At 32.1% G+C, this 18,408-nt stretch overlaps 1 protein-coding gene across 1 annotated transcript; it reads left to right on the plus strand.

Moving 5' to 3' along the window:
- The first annotated feature begins 771 nt into the window (after nt 1–771).
- On the plus strand, nt 772–12,127 carry LOC131624392 (cystinosin homolog). The gene is made up of 8 exons (XM_058895343.1): nt 772–890; nt 976–1,108; nt 1,911–2,000; nt 2,219–2,343; nt 10,444–10,486; nt 11,459–11,576; nt 11,686–11,735; nt 11,975–12,127. The coding sequence occupies exons 1-8, from the start codon at nt 772–774 to the stop codon at nt 12,125–12,127; spliced, it is 831 nt and encodes a 276-aa protein (XP_058751326.1).
- The last annotated feature ends 6,281 nt before the right edge of the window (nt 12,128–18,408 follow it).

An 18,408-nucleotide genomic window follows, 5' to 3' on the forward strand; every position in this document is an offset into this window, starting at 1 on the left:
AATGATGTTGGGAGTCGTACCCACGTGCACTTAAATTTATCCGTCGGCATTTTAATATCCAAGGTGATAAGGGGTAATTTTTCATAACGTCATTCGTTATCTCGCTTTCGTAGCGGATGTCAAACACATTTCACGTCCGACGTTAGATGTGTTTTTTGTAGTAGTGATGTCCACTTGTACTGGTTCATTAGACATCTTATAAAAAAAATTAGTCTATGTTGACGTTGTGTACGAAGACTAGCTCAAAACAAAAACAAACAAAAATTAAACAATAAAAAAATTCTAAATTCTTAAAATGTAACAAAAATGAGTTATAATTCAGTATAATCTTTTTCCTTCTAAAATAACATAATTAATATCAAAAAAAGGAGTATATCTTTTGTAAAAAAATAATCTCATAAATAGGAATAAGTAATACTCATACAAAACAGTTTATACGTATATATTCATTAATAGGAATAAATAATACTCATACTAAACCTATTAATTTACTGTAACAGAAAAATCAATGAATTTACCAGTGATACGAACTCTATTCACAGTTTTCATACCAATACTTAAAATAGAAAAATAAAACTTAACTAAAAAACGTATTTTTCTTTGAATGAAAGAAGGAAAAAAATTTAATATAGAAATCAAGAAAAAGTATTTGTACATTAGCATATATTAATTGCTAAATAATTTAAAAGATGGTAATATAAATAAATTAAAGTTGTGAATAAAGTTGAACAAAAAGATTAAAATTTATACTCACAAAACAGAGAGACAGAAATGGTCGCATGGAATTCGTTTTCATTAGAAATAATTTATCAAGTATTTGGTTGGTTAGCATTTCTTTCATGGTCTCTTGCTGGTTACCCTCAACTCATCTCCAATTTCCGAAGAAAAAGGTAACAATTCATTTTTCTATGTTTTTATTTTAATTTCATTATGTATTTTATTGTTTCTAATTTATATAAGTGATTTTGGAAACAGTGTGGTTGGTTTAAGCTTAGATTATACAGTCTTGAACTTCGCAATGCAATGGTCATATTTCATTTACAACGCTTCTCTCTTCTTTAGTCCTGTTATTCAGAAACAGTACTTTCAAAAATATGGTTATGGACAGGTAGATATATTTCTTTTCTCTTTTTTAATATAGTTTTTTATTTTATGCATCAATTAAATTTAAAACAACAAGATTACGGGCCCGTTTGTTTTGCCTTTTTTTTAAATGATTTTTATAGTGTCACGTGATTTTGTGAAACTTTTTATAAAAGTTTCAAATGAAAATTTTGTTTAAATAATTATTCTTTAAAATGTGATTTTAGGTATTTCGTCTATTTATAGAAAAAAAATTGGATATCAAAATTTTAAAAAATCACTTAATTTTGAAGCTATTTCAAATAGATTTTCATAAAAATCATTTTTGAAATATAACTTTTTTAAAAAATTACAATGTTGACTAAATTTTGGTATTCAATAATATAAATTTATGTTATAGGATGTCAAAATTAGTATTTCATTTTAGAAAAAACAAAAATAAAAAAAGTTATAATATTTTAAAAAACGGTTTTAGAAAATCTGTGACACCAGTTGCATATAGGTTTTGGTTTCTAGCTTCACGATCTTTAATCTTGTGAATATTCGTACGTCTGATTAGCCTTAGGAAAAAGAGAAAAATAAGTGATGTTTAAATTGTTTATATTAATTCAATGATAAGGAATGTCTTACAATAAAAGCACAATATATTTTATATAGTGATTATGATCAATTAATAAATCTTAACGAGTTTATAACTAATTATAATCGAATATAATAACTAATACAATTAACTCTAACAAATTTAGTTTAATTAACGAATAGGGATATTGTTAGGTCGAATATTTTGATGAGGTTCACATTATCAAATTTTGATTTGTTAATTGCAGATGATTCCTGTGGCTGCTAATGATGTTGCTTTGTCTACTCATGGGGTTATTATCAATTTGATTATATTGTTTCAATTTGCAATCTATAGAGTAAGTTCAATAAACTTCTTGTTGAGTTCTTAATAATTCTATGACAGCGTTTGTTTTCAAATTTGAGCGCACTTTGATTTTTGATTCAGATCAGAGGTTTGTTTCAAAGTGCGCGCAAATATGAAAACAAAGACATTGAGGATTGGTTTTGTTTTGTTGAACCAAACAAATCCTAGTAGAAAATAAGTTACTGAGTTTTGTAAATGACTTTTGTGCAGAATGGAAGTGAGACGTTATCCAAGTATGCAATTGCAATATTTGTTGGTGTGTTGTTCAGCGGCGTTGTTTGTTTTTTCGTAGCATTACCTACCCACTCTTGGCTTTGGTTAATCTCTATCTTCAAGTAAGTTTATGACTCAATTTTTTTACCGTCTTATATGTATTACTCAAACATTTTTTCTGCCGCACCGACACCTCTGAAATAGGCGTGTTCATATCAGTGTCAGACACTGACACCGACACTTGTAATTTTGACATCGACATTTATATTGAAAAATTCAAGTATCACATTGGTTAAAGATAAGGCCCACAAATGGTTTATATAGAGTGAAACACCTCAACTTATAAGCCAGTTTTGTAAGAATGAGTTATGCCAAACTTTAGTTCTATCATGATAACACAAGTCTACCGATTGGGGCCACCCAACATTTATATGTGCATCAAACCTAATGGTGTTGGGTGCAAAGATGTGTATTGGTAAAACCAAGTCCACATATAAAAAATTTGGGTCACCCAACGTTTATATCCACACACCAAGCCCAATAGTGTTGGGCGTGAGGGGATGTATTGAGAAAATCTCAAGTCACGCATTAGTTAAAGATAGAGCCCGTAAATGATTTATATATAGTGACACCCTCATCTTACAAGTTGGTTTTGTAATGATGAGTTAGACCAAACTCTAATTCTATCACATGCAATATTGAGAATGGCATTGGATATGAATATTTGGCTTATCCATCTATTGAGTAAATGCAAGATATATGCAACATCGCTTTCTTGAGATTCAAGTAACAACTAATCTCAATTAATAAACTACATTAAGCCTAACCAACTAAGCTTAACTAACTTAACAGAAAATACAATCAATATAGTTTAATAGCCTCCCTCAAGCTCGAGCATAATTAATGGAGGTTCCAAGCTTGGAGATGATGAGAGAAAAAAGGTCGAGGATCGAGAGGCTTAGCGAAGATATCAACTAGTTGTGTTGAAGATGGAATAGGAGGCAACTAAAATAGTTTGGCAAGGAGTTTTCACGTACAACATGGCAATCGATTTCATTACATTTTATTCTTTCGTGGAATGACGCATTTGTAGCAATGTGTCGAGCGGATTGGTTGTCACAATAAAGAAGTGCAGGTGTGATGAAATTGACATGGAAGTCGTGTAGTAAGTGAGCCATTGTATCTCACAAACAGTAGAAGCAATGGCACAATACTCAGCTTCCGAGGAATATTTAGAGACAGTGATTTTCTTCTTTGACTTCCAAGAATTTAATGAGTTTCCTAAAAAATGCTGAAACATGTAACAGACCTTCGATTGGCACGACATGAGGCCCGATCGAAATCACTAAAATCCTTGAGTTGGAGTGTAGATCCGGAAGAAAAGAATAATTCCTAAAAAGGAGATTGTGTGATGTATTTGAGGATCCTATAAACAGCACGCAGGTGCGCAATTGTAGGAGAGGGCATGAACAGACTCATTTGTTGGATAGAGAAACGGATGTCTTGTCACGTGGTGCATAGGTATTTTAATCGTTCAATGATCCTTCTGTAAACTTTTGGATAAGTGGGAGGAGAAGCATCAATGGTTGTAAGCTTTTGATATCTTGACATTAGAGTAGGGATTGGTTTTGCAGCTAAGAGACATGTGTCATGTAAAAACTCAAGGGCATATTTTCATTGGCAAAAGGTAATTCCTTGAGGGGATCAAACAACTTCAATGCGAAGAAATAACTGTAGATTTTTAAGGTCCTTGATCTTGAAAATACAATCAAGTTTGGATTTCCAACTTAGTATTTCATCAAGATCATTACCTGAGACAACCAGGTCATCAACATATATTACCATGATTGTAAACTTATGATTATGAAGTTTGGTGAAGAGTGAATGGTCTACTTGAGATTGATTGTAGTGTAAGGAAAGCAAAATAAATGAAAGTATTGCAAATAATTATCGGCTAGCTTGTTTCAATCCATAAATGGATTTTTGTAACTTGCAAACTTGATCAGGAATTGATTGAAGTAAGTTAGGAGGTGGTGTCATGTGGATCTCCTTGTCTAGATCACCATGGAGGAATGCATTATTGATATCGAGTTGAATTAGGTTTTAGTTCCTAGTTGCAACAGTTGCCAATAATAATCTAACAATTTTCATTTTAGCAACATGTGAAAAGGTGTTCATGTAGTTAATGTCCTCAATTTCTGTATAAACCTTTTCCACCAATCGTACTTTGTGTCTCTAAATCAAACCATCAACATTTCTTTTGATCTTATAGATCCACTTACACCCTATAGGTTCCTTATTAGGTGGAAGAGTAGTCATGATCCAAGTGTTGTTGTCTTGTAAGGCTTGAAGCTCAATTAGCATGGCTTATTTCCAGTGAACTTGTTGAGATGCTTATTTGTATGAGGTAGGTCAAATTTTTGAAGTAATGTTAGAAATGTAGGTATTATTTGTGGTAGAGAGATGAGAGGTGTTGAGGTAATTTTTAATAGGATGGTCTGGTGTGTGTGTCTTGGTTTGTTGGGACGCAGTTAGGTTATTACAGATAAAGTCATCAAATCTCTTAGGTATTATTCTATTGGAAACTCTTGAGATAATATGAGGAGTATTTGTTGTGTCAGGGGGTGAAGGTTGAAAAGTAGTGGATGGAGATTTTGGTGAATCATATTGTGTGGATTAAGGAATAGATTTTAGTGGTAGTGAAGAATTGTTGAGGTCATGAATTGTTGTAGAACTGGATTGATTGATAGGTGTGTCTCCGAAAGGTAGGGAATAATCCAGAATTTTTGTGTGAGAGGATTAGTGATGATAGATGGCATGATGAAGGGAAATGAGTTTTCATAAAACTAAAAAAATCCGAGACATGAAAATATATCTTGTGTTGAGACTCATGACAATGTAACCAATGGTTCCTTGTTTAAATCTAAGGAATACACAATTTATGGCACAAGGGTCAAATTTTTAGCACCCTTGGACAATAATGGATTCAAAGGCTATACAGCCAAAGACCTTGAGATTTGTATAGTCAGGTGAAGTGTGATGAAGAAGTTCCCGAGGAGACCGAGAGGTAATGACATAAGAGGGATATCTATTGATCAAATTGATTCCATGATTGGAAGCAAGGTTCCAAAAAAGATTTGATATATTTGATTGGAACATGATTTCTCAAGCAACGTTGAGAATATGCCTATGTTTTCTCTCTACAACAACATTTTGTTGTGGAGTTTCTATGCATGTATTTTGATGAATGATGCATTTATCCTTGAAAAATATATCCATGAGAAATTTTTTGACATTATCTAACTTTATCTTCCTGAGGGTCTTGTCAAATTGAGTATGAGCCAAGTTGATGAATTGCATGATCAAAGGTCTTGTCTCAGACTTTTATTTCATGAGGAAGGCCCTAGTATGCCTTGTGATGTCATCTATAATTGTTATAAAATAAGAGTGGCCATGGACAGATGAGGGTGTGAAAGGGCCCTAAATCTTCTTCAATGAAGGTTGTTCCTGAATGATACATGAACAATGATCAAATATGAGATGACATTTATTATGAGATGATAATTGAGATGCAGAAGTAAGATTGCAATTAAATGTGGGGACAAAAAGAATATTGTATAGAGTTAAATGGTTATTCAATTTTATAATTCATGATATTGTGGATGAAATATGGGATCCATTACGTAATTTGATAGCAGTTGGTGAAATATTGTTATACGAATAGAATATTTTAAGAGAGAAACAAATGTGGTAAATTGCTCTTGTATCAATGATTCAGTTATGGTTCAAAGGACTACCTGAGACATGAATTGAAGAATAAGTCAAACCTGAAGATGATGCATTGATGATGTGAGAATCATAATGAGGTGAAGATCCAGTTTTGTTGAGTAGGGCTATGAGCTTGTTGTACATGTTAGGGGTGATGTCAACTTTGTTGGGAGGTTAAACAACATTATAGGTAGCTGGGTGAGTCAATCTTGTGTTTGAACTTTAAGCCCAGGGAAAATCCATGTTTGTAGTAGCAAGAATCAAGGTTATGCCCAATGTTATCACAAAAGGAATAGATTTGGTACTTGTATGAAGGTTTCTGATGGGTTCTTATATGAATATATGGATGAATAGAGAATATATGAATAGAATAGGAAAAGAATTCTGTAATTGTATTATTATGGATGATCAATTACAGAGAAATAGTGGCAATGAAGATAACAAACTGATAGTTAATAACTATCAGCCCTTAAGCACGCAGTGCTTCCCTCACCAAGATGGTGATATGTAATCCTAATAGAATCCCTCGATACCCTCTTTGCTCTATTCCTTCCCTATTTTATAGACACAAACTTAGCTGATTATTTTCTCTCTCTCTTCCCTAATTTATCGTAACAATATAATTATAATAACAAACTCCTATAATTATAATAATAGACTCCCATAATTATAGTAACTAACTCCTATAATTATTCCCTCTATTCCTTTATTCCTTTGCCACGTCTTCTAGTATAAACCCTCCATACTTTTGGCTTAGGCCCAAAGTCAAGCCCAACTTCTTCATCTAAGTCTCTATCAACACCTCGGTCCTTCACAACAGCCTTGTCCTCAAGGCTAAAATTTGGAAACTGCCCCTGCAGATAAGCATTGTCTTCCTATGTGATATCATCAACATGTTTGTTCTTCCACTGAATTAAACTTTGAGGAATAGAAACACCTCTCAGCACATTAATTCTGGAGCCTAACACCTTTTCTGGATAAAAGTCATCATCAGGTGCCACCTCTAACTCTGTAGGTAGTGCCCCTTGAGCCTGATAGTCACCTATAGCCTTTTTTAGCAATGAAACATGAAAAACTGGATGGATTCTGGAAGTGTCAGGTAATTGCAACTTGTAAGCTACAGCTCCCACCTTGTCCACAATTTTGAAAGGACCGTAATAACGAGCAGCTAGCTTTTGATTAATCCTCTTGATCACTGACTGCTGTCTATGAGGTCTAAGCTTCAAAAACACCCATTCACCGACATCAAATTGTACATCTCTTCTCTTTGTATCTGCATACTTCTTCATTTGTTGTTGAGCACGCAACAAATGACTTTTAAGCTGATTCAAAGCCTCGTCCCTTTCACTTAATTCCAAAGCCACAGCAGCTACCTTTGTTTCGTTGCTTAAAAATCTTAACAAGCTGGGAGGTGGTCTTCCATACACCACTTCAAAAGGTGTCTTCCCAATAGAAACATGAAAAGTAGTGTTATACCAATATTCTGCCCAGGGAAGCCAGTGAGACCAGGACTTTGGCTGTTCTGATGCAAAACACCTTAGATAACTCTCCAAACATCTATTTAACACCTCGGTTTGCCCATCAGTTTATGGATGGTAGGCAGAGCTCATCTTCAATTTTGTACCTTGTAGCTTGAACAATTCCATCCAAAAATGACTTACAAACAAAGGGTCTCTATCACTGATAATAGAAGCAGGAACACCATGGAGCCTGACAATCTCCTTCACAAATAACTCTGCTATGGACTTTGCAGTGTAGGGGTGTTTTAGAAGGATGAAGTGACTGTACTTAGATAGTCTGTCCACTACCACAAGTACAGCTGCATAACCCTTAGATTTTGGAAGGCCGGTGATAAAATCTAAGGACAAATCCTCCCAAATCGCATTGGGTATAGGAAGGGGCTGTAGGAGACCACCTGGGGCAGTAGCTGCATACTTTTGTCTCTGGCATATGTCACAAGCTCTCACGAAATCTCTGACCTGCCTTTGCATTCCCACCCAATATAAATTCTCAGCCAACCTTCTATAGGTCCTGAGGTACCCAGAATGACCTCCTGTGGGAGTGCTGTGAAATTCTTGCAACAACAATGGGATTGAGGGAGAGTTTGGGGACAATACCAACCTGCCATGATAAAACAAGGTCCCCTGTTGCACCGTAAAACCTGGCCTAGCATCTGGTGAGGCCATCAATTCAGCAATGATCTTCTGAATTTCCAGATCCTGTTGCACTTCTTGCAACAATTTCTGACCCTCCAACCATTTTGGGTAAGAGACTATAGAATTCATCTCCACATCTCCATAGCATCTGGATAAAGCATCAGCGGCTTTATTCTCCCCTCCTGGCTTATATTTAACTTCAAATTGGTACCCAAGCAACTTAGCTAACCAACATTGTTGGTCTGGTGAGGAAATTCTTTGTTGAAGGAAATGTTTCAAGCTCTTGTGGTCAGTAAACACAGTGAATTGTTTCCCCAAGAGATAATGTCTCCAGTGCTGTATAGATAATACTAATGCCATTAGCTCTTTTTCATACACAGATTTTGATAAATTGCCATCAGACAAAGCCTTGCTGAAAAACGCTATAGGCTGTCTGTTTTGCATCAAAACTGCCCCGATAATTGATCATCCATAATAATACAATTACAGAATTCTTTTCCTATTCTATTCATATATTCTCTATTCATCCATATATTCATATAAGAACCCATCAATTGGTCCGACCTACCGGATCCGAAACCACACCGCTTCTGCAAGCGAGCGTTAGATGCCACGGAAACCAAAAATGGGAGACAGAATTGACGCACTGGAGGAACAAATGAGTGAGGTAAAGACGATGTTACAGTCCTTGATCGAACAAATGCAGACTCAAAGCCTTGTGATCGGTGAGATGAGCAAGCAACTGGGCAAACAGAAGACAACCCCGGAGAATGAGCCGTCTATTGAAGTATCGTCTTGCAATGAATCACGTCTTGCTTGGAAGAAAGTGAAGTTGCCACGTCTTCTAGTATAAACCCTCCATACTTTTGGCTTAGGCCCAAAGTCAAGCCCAACTTCTTCATCTAAGTCTCTATCAGTTTCCCTTGAAAATTCGATTTGCCATGACTTTTACTTTGTTCTTAAGGAATCAACCATTAGCTGGAGGAGTGTTTGTGATTGCCATGAGAATCTTGGAAGGTTCAGAAGGAATATAAGGGGGTAACTGGTGTTCTTGCTGCAAGATGGATGAGAAAACCTTGGTGGCATCGGGGAGAGGTTCAACCATGAGCGTTTGTGATTTGACATGGTTGAAGTCATCATCCAGACCCTTCAAGAAACAAATAGCATACTTCATGTCGCGTTGCTTATTGATGGTGGTATGTGCTCCACAAGTGCAATTTGGAAGAATATTAAGATTTTATAAATCTTCCCAAAGAGTCTTTAACTCGTTAAAATATGGAGTTACTGATTTGTCCTTTTACCCACTGGAATGAGTTTGTTGCAGAAGATCAAACAAAATGATCAATTTTGGAGAACCTATTTTGCAGATCCCACCAGAGTTGTGTTGCATTATCAACATAAATTGTGCTTTGAGCGATATTGGGAGAAAGCAGTGCAGATATCCAAGAAAGCACAATAATGTTGCATTTCCCCCACGTATCAAAGAGAGGATCGTCTTCCTGAGGTGCGGTGAGTTTTCCATTGATGAACTTGATCTTGTTCGTGCTCAGAAGAGATCTTTTCACCGAACGACTCCAAGATTCATAATTGTTTTCTGATAATGGCGGATAAACAAGGATTGCACCAGGGTTTTCTGCATGATGAAGATAGTACGGGTTGGATTAATCAAAGGTTGTGTTCTTGTGGAATTATTGTTTGTGTTTTCATTGTTGTTGTGTATGGTGTTGTTGTTGTCTTGTGTGACAGAGGTGTCATGATCATGATCCTCCTTTGTTGAAGCTCAAAGGAAGAATTAGTGAAGAAGAAGAAGAAGATGAAAGATCTTCTAGTTACTCACACTACCGATACAATAATACAATATTGAGAATGACATTGATATATGAATATTTGGCTTAGCCATTTATTGAGTGAATGCTAGATATATATACAACATAGCTTGCTTGAAACTCAAGTAACAAATTAATCTCAAGTAACAAACTATATTAACCCTAACCAAATAAACTTAATTAACTTAACAGAAAATACAATCAATATAGTTTAATAGTATCGGACACTGACATCAACATTTGTAATTACATTTAAATTATTATTATTTAACTTATTATCAATATCGACATATTATTGTTAGTATCGGTGTCATGTCCAGTATATATTTTTAATAGACATTTTAGTGTAATTGAATTTAATGACTTTGTAGCAGCACTTAAATTTTGATACAGTTGCTAATATTATTGTAGCTGTTTTTTGTATTTTGTTGTGATTACTTCTAATAACATGCGGAAATCAATTATATTGCAGTTTAATTCAAGTGTGTATGATCCTCATCAAATATTTTCCCCAGGTTTTAATGTCTTACCTCATATATTATGTTTTATATCATCATCTTCAATTCTTATTATACCTATTTTCTTCACAATTTTATACTTGTTTAGTTGATACTAAAACTCATGTATTTGTTGTGTTTTCATAAAAATAAAAAACATGACAGGCACAACACTTAAATTATATTAGACAGTACATATAATATTTATTAATAGGGGTGACAAAACGGGTCACCGTCCTGCTTAAAAGCAAGCGGGATAGACAAATTCGCCAAATAAAATGAGCATAAAAATTATGTCTATTTTGTTAAGGTGACGGATTGGCGGGCGGCGGGTTTGTCCGCCTATTTTTTATTTTTTATTTTTTAATAGATTAATTATTTTTTTTTATCTTTTAACTAAAATTTTCATTTATTTTTTAAAACAATTTTTTATAAAGCATTTTTAAATAAATTTTATCTAAAAAATATTACACATATTTACAAATAAATATATAAATAAAACCATCAAGAATTTGAATCACTAAAATTAACTAAAAAAGGGCGGGCTTAAGGCGAAACGAGCTTAACAAATAGGGGAGGCAGGCTTTAGTGGACGGCGGATTTTGGCGGGGCGGACTTAGGCAGGCGGCAGATTTTGGCGGAGCAGACTTTGGTGAACAGCAGACTCAAAATCCTAATCCAACCCGCCATTTTTTGGCAGGTGCGCAGACCGATCCGACACGCCACCGCCCGTTTTGTCACCCCTACTTATTTTTGAATACCGACACATGTTAGATATTAACTACACTTTTACACTTTTAATATGAGATATAAATTTCTGGTATATATCCATTTCTGGTATATATTTTTGATGAAAATTTAACATTCATTATTTTACTTCTTTATAAAATATATTTTTTATAATAAAAAATAAAAAATTATATATTACTTAATTGCCCATATGAATGATTTGTTGCTTAGTTCTTTTAAAAATTTTGTTATGAAATGTAGGCATTGATGAACTTCATGAGAAAGAGCACAGATGGATTTAGCATTGGCAGTATCCTATTTGATTTTTCAGGAGGTGTCTTTAATTATTCACAAATGGTTGTACAATCTATAGATCAAGGTTTGTGATTTTAATTACTAGTCAAATTAATCAAATTATTATTTCACCATTAGTATTAGTACTAATTTATGACTTATGACTTTAATTTTCTTTTTATATATATTTATAGATTCTGGGGTGAATTTCTATGGTAACATTGGTAAAGTAATGATATCATTGGTATGTGATCTTCTTTTCCTTAGCATTTTAACTTTTATTTATTATTATTATTATTATTATTATTATTATTATTATTATTATTATTATTATTATTATTATTATTATTATTATTATTATATTTATTATTATTATTATTATTATTATTATTATTATTATATTTATTATTATTATTATTATTATTATTTATTATTATTATTAGATTAAAAATTAATAATTATGCTTTTTAATCACTATTGCAGATAACTATATTCTATGATTCAATTTTAATGTGTCAACACTATGTATTATATCCTCACAAAAAAGCGCTTATTACTTCTAAAAATTCAGAAGAAATCAAGAAACCATTGATTAGTTCAAATCCACTAGATGAACAGATTCATGATTCTGAATAAATCTTATCATTCTCTAGCAGAAGTTTGATGTTCTTTGAGCTTGTAGAAAACCAAAATTAATCTATTCATGTATCAATGTATAATTGTTTGATTGCTACGGTAAAATATGACCATTCTATATACACTATTTATCGTTTTTCATTCTAATTTTAATATTTTATATGATAAATAATCTTTTTCAGTCAAAGACAAAATATATATTATGTCTTATAAAGTATATTAGAATATAGAGAATAGATAACAAAAATTAGAGAAGGTCAAAATCTAAAGTAAAGGACATAAATATTACTATATGGTTTATTAAAAAATTTATTACAAAGATTCAATACAAAATAAAAGGAATGTGTTCCTTTTATTTTTATTTTTAAATTACAACTAAATAATTTTTTACCATGTTTTAAAGATAACAACAATGGTGAAATGTTCTTTAGTAACACATAAAAATAATGTGTTACTGATAGATATTTTATTAAGGTTGTTACCTTTTAATCGTGGTAAACAGTTTTGTCTTTTTTTTTATATATATATTAAAAGAAATCACATATCTTAATCTACTTAATATAAATGCAAAGAAGTCATGATGGCAACCCTAGCCACATGTCATTTGATAATAATTCTAAATAAAACCCTAATTATACAAACTCTATATATTAAAATAAATAATAATAATAATAATAATATAATACTAAACTATACCATCACTAATAATAATAATAATAATAATCATCATCATGCTAATAAAGACTACAATGGAAGGGTAGCTTCTTAGACAACTATGATCATCATGCTAATGGTAGAATTTGGGTGTATTGGGACAATAATAAAGTTGATATTCGCCATGTCAAAAGTTCTGAACAATATATCCATTGTGGAGTCTACGATCTAATGGGGAGATTCAAGTTTTGGTTGACTGCCATATATGCTTTGAATCAATTGGAGCATAGGAAGATATTGTGGAAACAGATGATTAACCTGCAGAGGCAACTCACAGGGGCGTGGTGTGCTATGGGCGACTTTAACAATGTGGCAAATGCAAATGGTAGGATTGGTGGTAACTTGGTGGTGGAAACTGAATATGTGGATTACAACGAGATGCTTAGTACCACAGGCCTATGTGAAATGGATAGTAAGGGAGATTTTTTCACTTGGTCGAATAAGCAAAGTGGGAATCCAATATATTCAAGAATTGATAGGGTCATTGCAAATGTGGAGTGGCTTCAGGCCAATGATAACCTCCAGCTGAATGTGCTCTCTCCTCATATTTCTGATCATTCCCTCCTATCTTTGAGTGATCCCATCAAACCAAAACAGAATATGAGACCTTTCAGATTCAGCAACAATTGGACTGCTATTGAGGGCTTTCATGATATTGTTAAGGCAAGCTGGGATAAACCTATCTCTGGTAGACCTATGGAAATCCTGTGGAAGAAACTAGCAAGACTTCAACTTGTTCTTAGAAGACTTAATAAGCCTATGAATGATATACAATTAAAGATTGCAGAAGCTAGGAGTAATCTTGAGCTAGCTCAGCAGGATCTTAGAAATCACCAAATGGATGCTCATCAAATGGAGAGGGTCAAAACTTGTACTGATGAGCTTATTAGATGGAATGATATGGAGGTTACCAGCCTGAGGCAAAGAACAAAGTTGAACTGGATAAAACTAGGGGATGATAATAATACCTATTTTCAGGCTTATTTGAAGGCTAGACACAATCATAAAAGTATTCAATTCCTTCAGAGAGATGATGGGAGCATTGTGACCTCTCAAGAGGATATTGAAGCTGAGTTTCTGAGACTTTATGGAAATCTGATGGGCAGTGCAAATATGACAATTCAACATATTGATATTGATGCAATGAGAAGGGGCAAACAGCTTAATAATGAACAGAGAGATTACTTGATTAGCAGGGTTACAACTGAAGAGATAAAAGAGGCTCTGCAGGGCATAGGAGACCTGAAGTCACCAGGGGTGGATGGGTATGGAGCAAAGTTTTTCAAAGACTGTTAGCTCATTGTTCGGGCAGATGTCACCTTGGCCATCCAGGAATTTTTCACTTATGGAAGGATCCTGAAGAACTTCACTAGAACTAGTGTGACACTTATACCAAAGATCAAAGATGCTAAATTGGCTAAGGATTTCAGACCAATAGCAGGGTGCTCCACTGTGTACAAGTTAATATCCAGGATTTTGACTAAAAGACTAGGCAAGGTGCTACCTAGTATTATTAATCTTAATCAAGCAGCCTTCATTAAGGGTCAAATGGTGCACAACCACATTATGCTGGCATTTGAGTTGATCAAAGGATACACTAGGAAAGGAGGGCCACCTAATTGTATGATCCAGCTGGACTTGCAGAAAGCATACGATATGGTGGACTGGAATGCCTTGGAATCTGTTCTGCAAGAGTTTGGAATGCCCCATATGTTTACACATTGGATCATGACTGTGGTTCAAAATGTCACCTATGAGTTCAATATTAATGGCCATGCTACTGATGCTATGCAGGCTAGGAGAGGGCTGAGGCAAGGAGATCCAATCTCCCCTCTACTCTTTATATTAATGATGGAGTACTTTGACAGGCTTTTGAAGAAAATGGTTGATACATCTGACTTCAAATTCCACTCAAAGTGTGAGAAAATAGGATTGACTAATCTGACTTTTGCTGATGACATTTTGCTATTCTGTAGAGGGGATGCAAGCTCTGTGCAGAGGATACTTAAGGCTGTCAAGGACTTTTCTAACTCCACAGGTCTGACTTTGAGCCCGAGTAAATGTAATGTTTTCTGTGGTGGCATGAGTGCAGAGATGAAAGAGAACATAGTGCAGCTTACAGGTTTTACTGAAGGCCAGCTTCCTATGAAGTATCTTGGAGTGCCCATTACAAGTAAAAGGTTAAGTATTAATCATTACTTACCTTTGATTGATAAGATATTGCAAAGAATCACACACTGGACTGCAAAGCTGCTCAGTTATTCTGGCAGACTATTGCTTGTGAGGAGTGTGCTCATGGCTATCACCCATTACTGGATGCAATGCCTGCCTTTGCCTCAATATGTGATCCACAAAATAGAATCTATGTGTAGAATTTTTGTTTGGACAGGTGATATTGTTGCAAGCAGGAAGAGCCCAATTGCATGGAAGACTATCTGCAAGCCCAAAGCACAGGGTGGGCTAGGGATGATCAACCTCACACTATGGAATAAGATTACAATGCTCAAATGCTTATGGAATATTTGCAGAAAATCTGATAATATGTGGGTTAAATGGGTCCATATGTATTACTTGAAGGGGCAAGATGTGATGGCAGCTAGAATTACTCATAATTGCTCCTGGGTGATGAAAAGGATTTTAGACCTAAGGGAGGAAACTCAGCAACATCTTCAGGTGTGGACTAAGAGTTTGCATCAGGAAAAATTTAACATGCGTATGCTGTATGATGGCATGAGTGAAGAGGCCCCAACTGTGGAATGGAGGTGGCTATTTCAGAGGAATGCAGCTAGGCCCAGGGCTCAGTTTATTACTTGGCTCCTATGCCATGGCAAATTAGCAACTAAAGATAGACTTCATAGATTCAACATGATATCAGACACTGAATGCAGCATCTGCCAGGCAACAGAGGAGTCTATACCTCACCTTTTCTTTGATTGTAGTGAGAATGTTGCAGTATGGCATCAGGTTCTGCAATGGCTTGGCATCGCTCACCATCCTCTCCCTTGGATAGACGAATTGAGGTGGGTTATTCATGGAGTAACTAGGAAAGGATGGAGAGCTTGCCTTCTCAAGCTAGCTTTTACTGAGACAGTTTATGGGATTTGGCATAGAAGGAATTCCATAGTTTTTAAACACACGACAAATAGAGATATCTTACAAAGCATTTTAGATAATATTGTATATAGGGGTTGGCAATACAAAAAGACTAGGGAACACATAGCTCTTTTGATGTTATAGGTTACATGATGGGTTGGATCTTGAATCATCCTTTGTATTAAACGTTTTTTGAGAGTAATATATATCATATTTGCTTCAAAAAAATTAATAATAATAATAATAATAATAATAATAATATACAAATAAAAAATATAGAATTGTTTTATTATTTTATCAATATAAAGTTTTTAATAAAATTGATATAATTATAATATCTTAAAATTAATATAATATATAACTTATATGATATATAAAACTATAAATCAAATTATAATAAGGATGATAATATTATTAATATTCCAATTCCAATTATAAATTAAAAAATAAAACCCATAAAACTATAAATCTAAGGTTGTTAATTTCCACGTATCATTTTAATTTAATTATAAAATATAAATATAAAAAATTATTATAATAAAATAGTAAAAAATTAAAACTATTCAAAAATATAAATATAATTAATTCTTCAAAGTAAACGATATTAATTTCCACATATCATTTATTTTAATTATAAAATATAAACATATTATAATTAATTTATGATTTGTTTGTAACGTTTTTTAAAATGGGGTTTTATAATTTTATATATTTTATGGTTTAATTTTTTTATTTTTGAAATTCAAAAAAGATTCAAATAGATCCAATGATTATATTTTATTAATAACTATTTCTTAATATTACAACTTAATAAAAATAATTGATTTGTTTATTATGTTTTTTTAAAATGCCTTTTATAATTTTAATTATTTTATTGTTAAACTTTTTTATGTTTAAAATTCAAAATATATTATTTCCACATATCATTTTAATTTAATTTTATAAAATATAAATATATTAAATTATTATAATAAAACATTTAATTTAATTATAAAACATCAATTTATTAAATTATTATAATAAAGTAGTTAAAAATTAATAACTAATCAATAATAGTAATAATAATAACTTCTCCAAAATATAGGATATTAATTTCCACATATCATTTTAATTTAATTATTAATTATAAATATATTAAATTATTATAATAAAATAGTTAAAAATTAAAATTATTTAAAAATATAAATATAATTAATTTTTCAAAGTAAAGGATATTAATTTCTACATATCATTTAATTTAATTATAAAATATAAAGATATTGTAATTAATGTATGATTTGGTTGTAACGTTTTTTAAAATGGCATTTTATAATGTTATATATTTTATGGTTTAATTTTTTTATTTTTGAAATTCAAAATAGATTCAAATAGATTCAATAATTATATTTTATTAATAACTATTTATTTATACTTAGTATTTATTACAGATAAAAAAAATCTTAAAAAATAATTACAATTTAATAAAATGTTATTTTATAGAAAATATATATTCAAAAAAATAATAATAATAATAATATTTAATTCTTCAAAATAAATCATATTAATTTCCACATATTATTTTAATTTAGTTAATATAAATATATTAAATTATTATAATAAAGTAGTTAAAAATTTTAACTATTCAAAAATATAAATATAATTATTTCTTCAAAGTAAAGGATATTATTACAAGTATTAAAAAATATATATTATAATTAATATTATTTGTTTCCTAAATATTTTATGTTTAGATTTATGTTTTTTTTTTGTTACGTTTTTAAAGAAATAATTACACTTTAATAAATTTTTAATTTATAGAAAATATTTATTCAATAATAATAATAAATTCCTCAAAATAAAGGATATTAATTTCCACATTTTAATTTAATTATAAAATATGAATATATTAAATTATTATAATGAAGTAGTTAAAAATTATAACTATTAAAAAATATAAAGATAATTATTTCTTCAAAGTAAAGGATATTAATTATAACTATTAAAAAATATATATTATAACTAATATTATTTGTTTCCTAAATATTTTATGTTTAGATTTATGATTTTTTTTGTTACGTTTTTAAATTTGTAATACCCGGTATTATAATTGTCCAATTACCAATTCTAAATTAAATTGATATGAGTAATGGACAAGTATGATACACATTTTACTAATAGGTTCATCATATAGAATCATGCTAATTAGTAAAAATAGGGGCAATATGGTACTTTCACCCTTAAATAGAGTTAGGATGTGTTTGGGTTACTTATTCCATTCCTTCTAAAAACCAGAATTTTGGAGAATAGAGAGTAGAGGAAGAAAACGTGAAAGAAGAGGAAGAGAGGAGAAGAGTCCCAAAACCTAGTCCAAGCTTCATCTTTGCATGCAACCAATTCTGTCCAACATCTTGCTCTTTCCATCATCAACATCTTGCTTCAGCATCTTCATCATCATCCTCTGATTCCTTCTCTGAGGTGAGTCCTTTAGATAGAAA

This window comes from Vicia villosa, unplaced genomic scaffold, assembly GCF_029867415.1.
Source record: "Vicia villosa cultivar HV-30 ecotype Madison, WI unplaced genomic scaffold, Vvil1.0 ctg.000114F_1_1, whole genome shotgun sequence".
NCBI lineage: Eukaryota > Viridiplantae > Streptophyta > Magnoliopsida > Fabales > Fabaceae > Vicia > Vicia villosa.

Bases quoted from the DNA above. Each gene is read 5' to 3' on its own strand.
- LOC131624392 (XM_058895343.1), top strand. From the start codon at position 772: ATGGTCGCATGGAATTCGTTTTCATTAGAAATAATTTATCAAGTATTT. The intron at 10,487-11,458 runs GTTTTAATGTCT...TATGAAATGTAG, and splicing joins TCATCAAATATTTTCCCCAG to GCATTGATGAACTTCATGAG. The intron at 11,736-11,974 runs GTATGTGATCTT...TCACTATTGCAG, and splicing joins GTAAAGTAATGATATCATTG to ATAACTATATTCTATGATTC.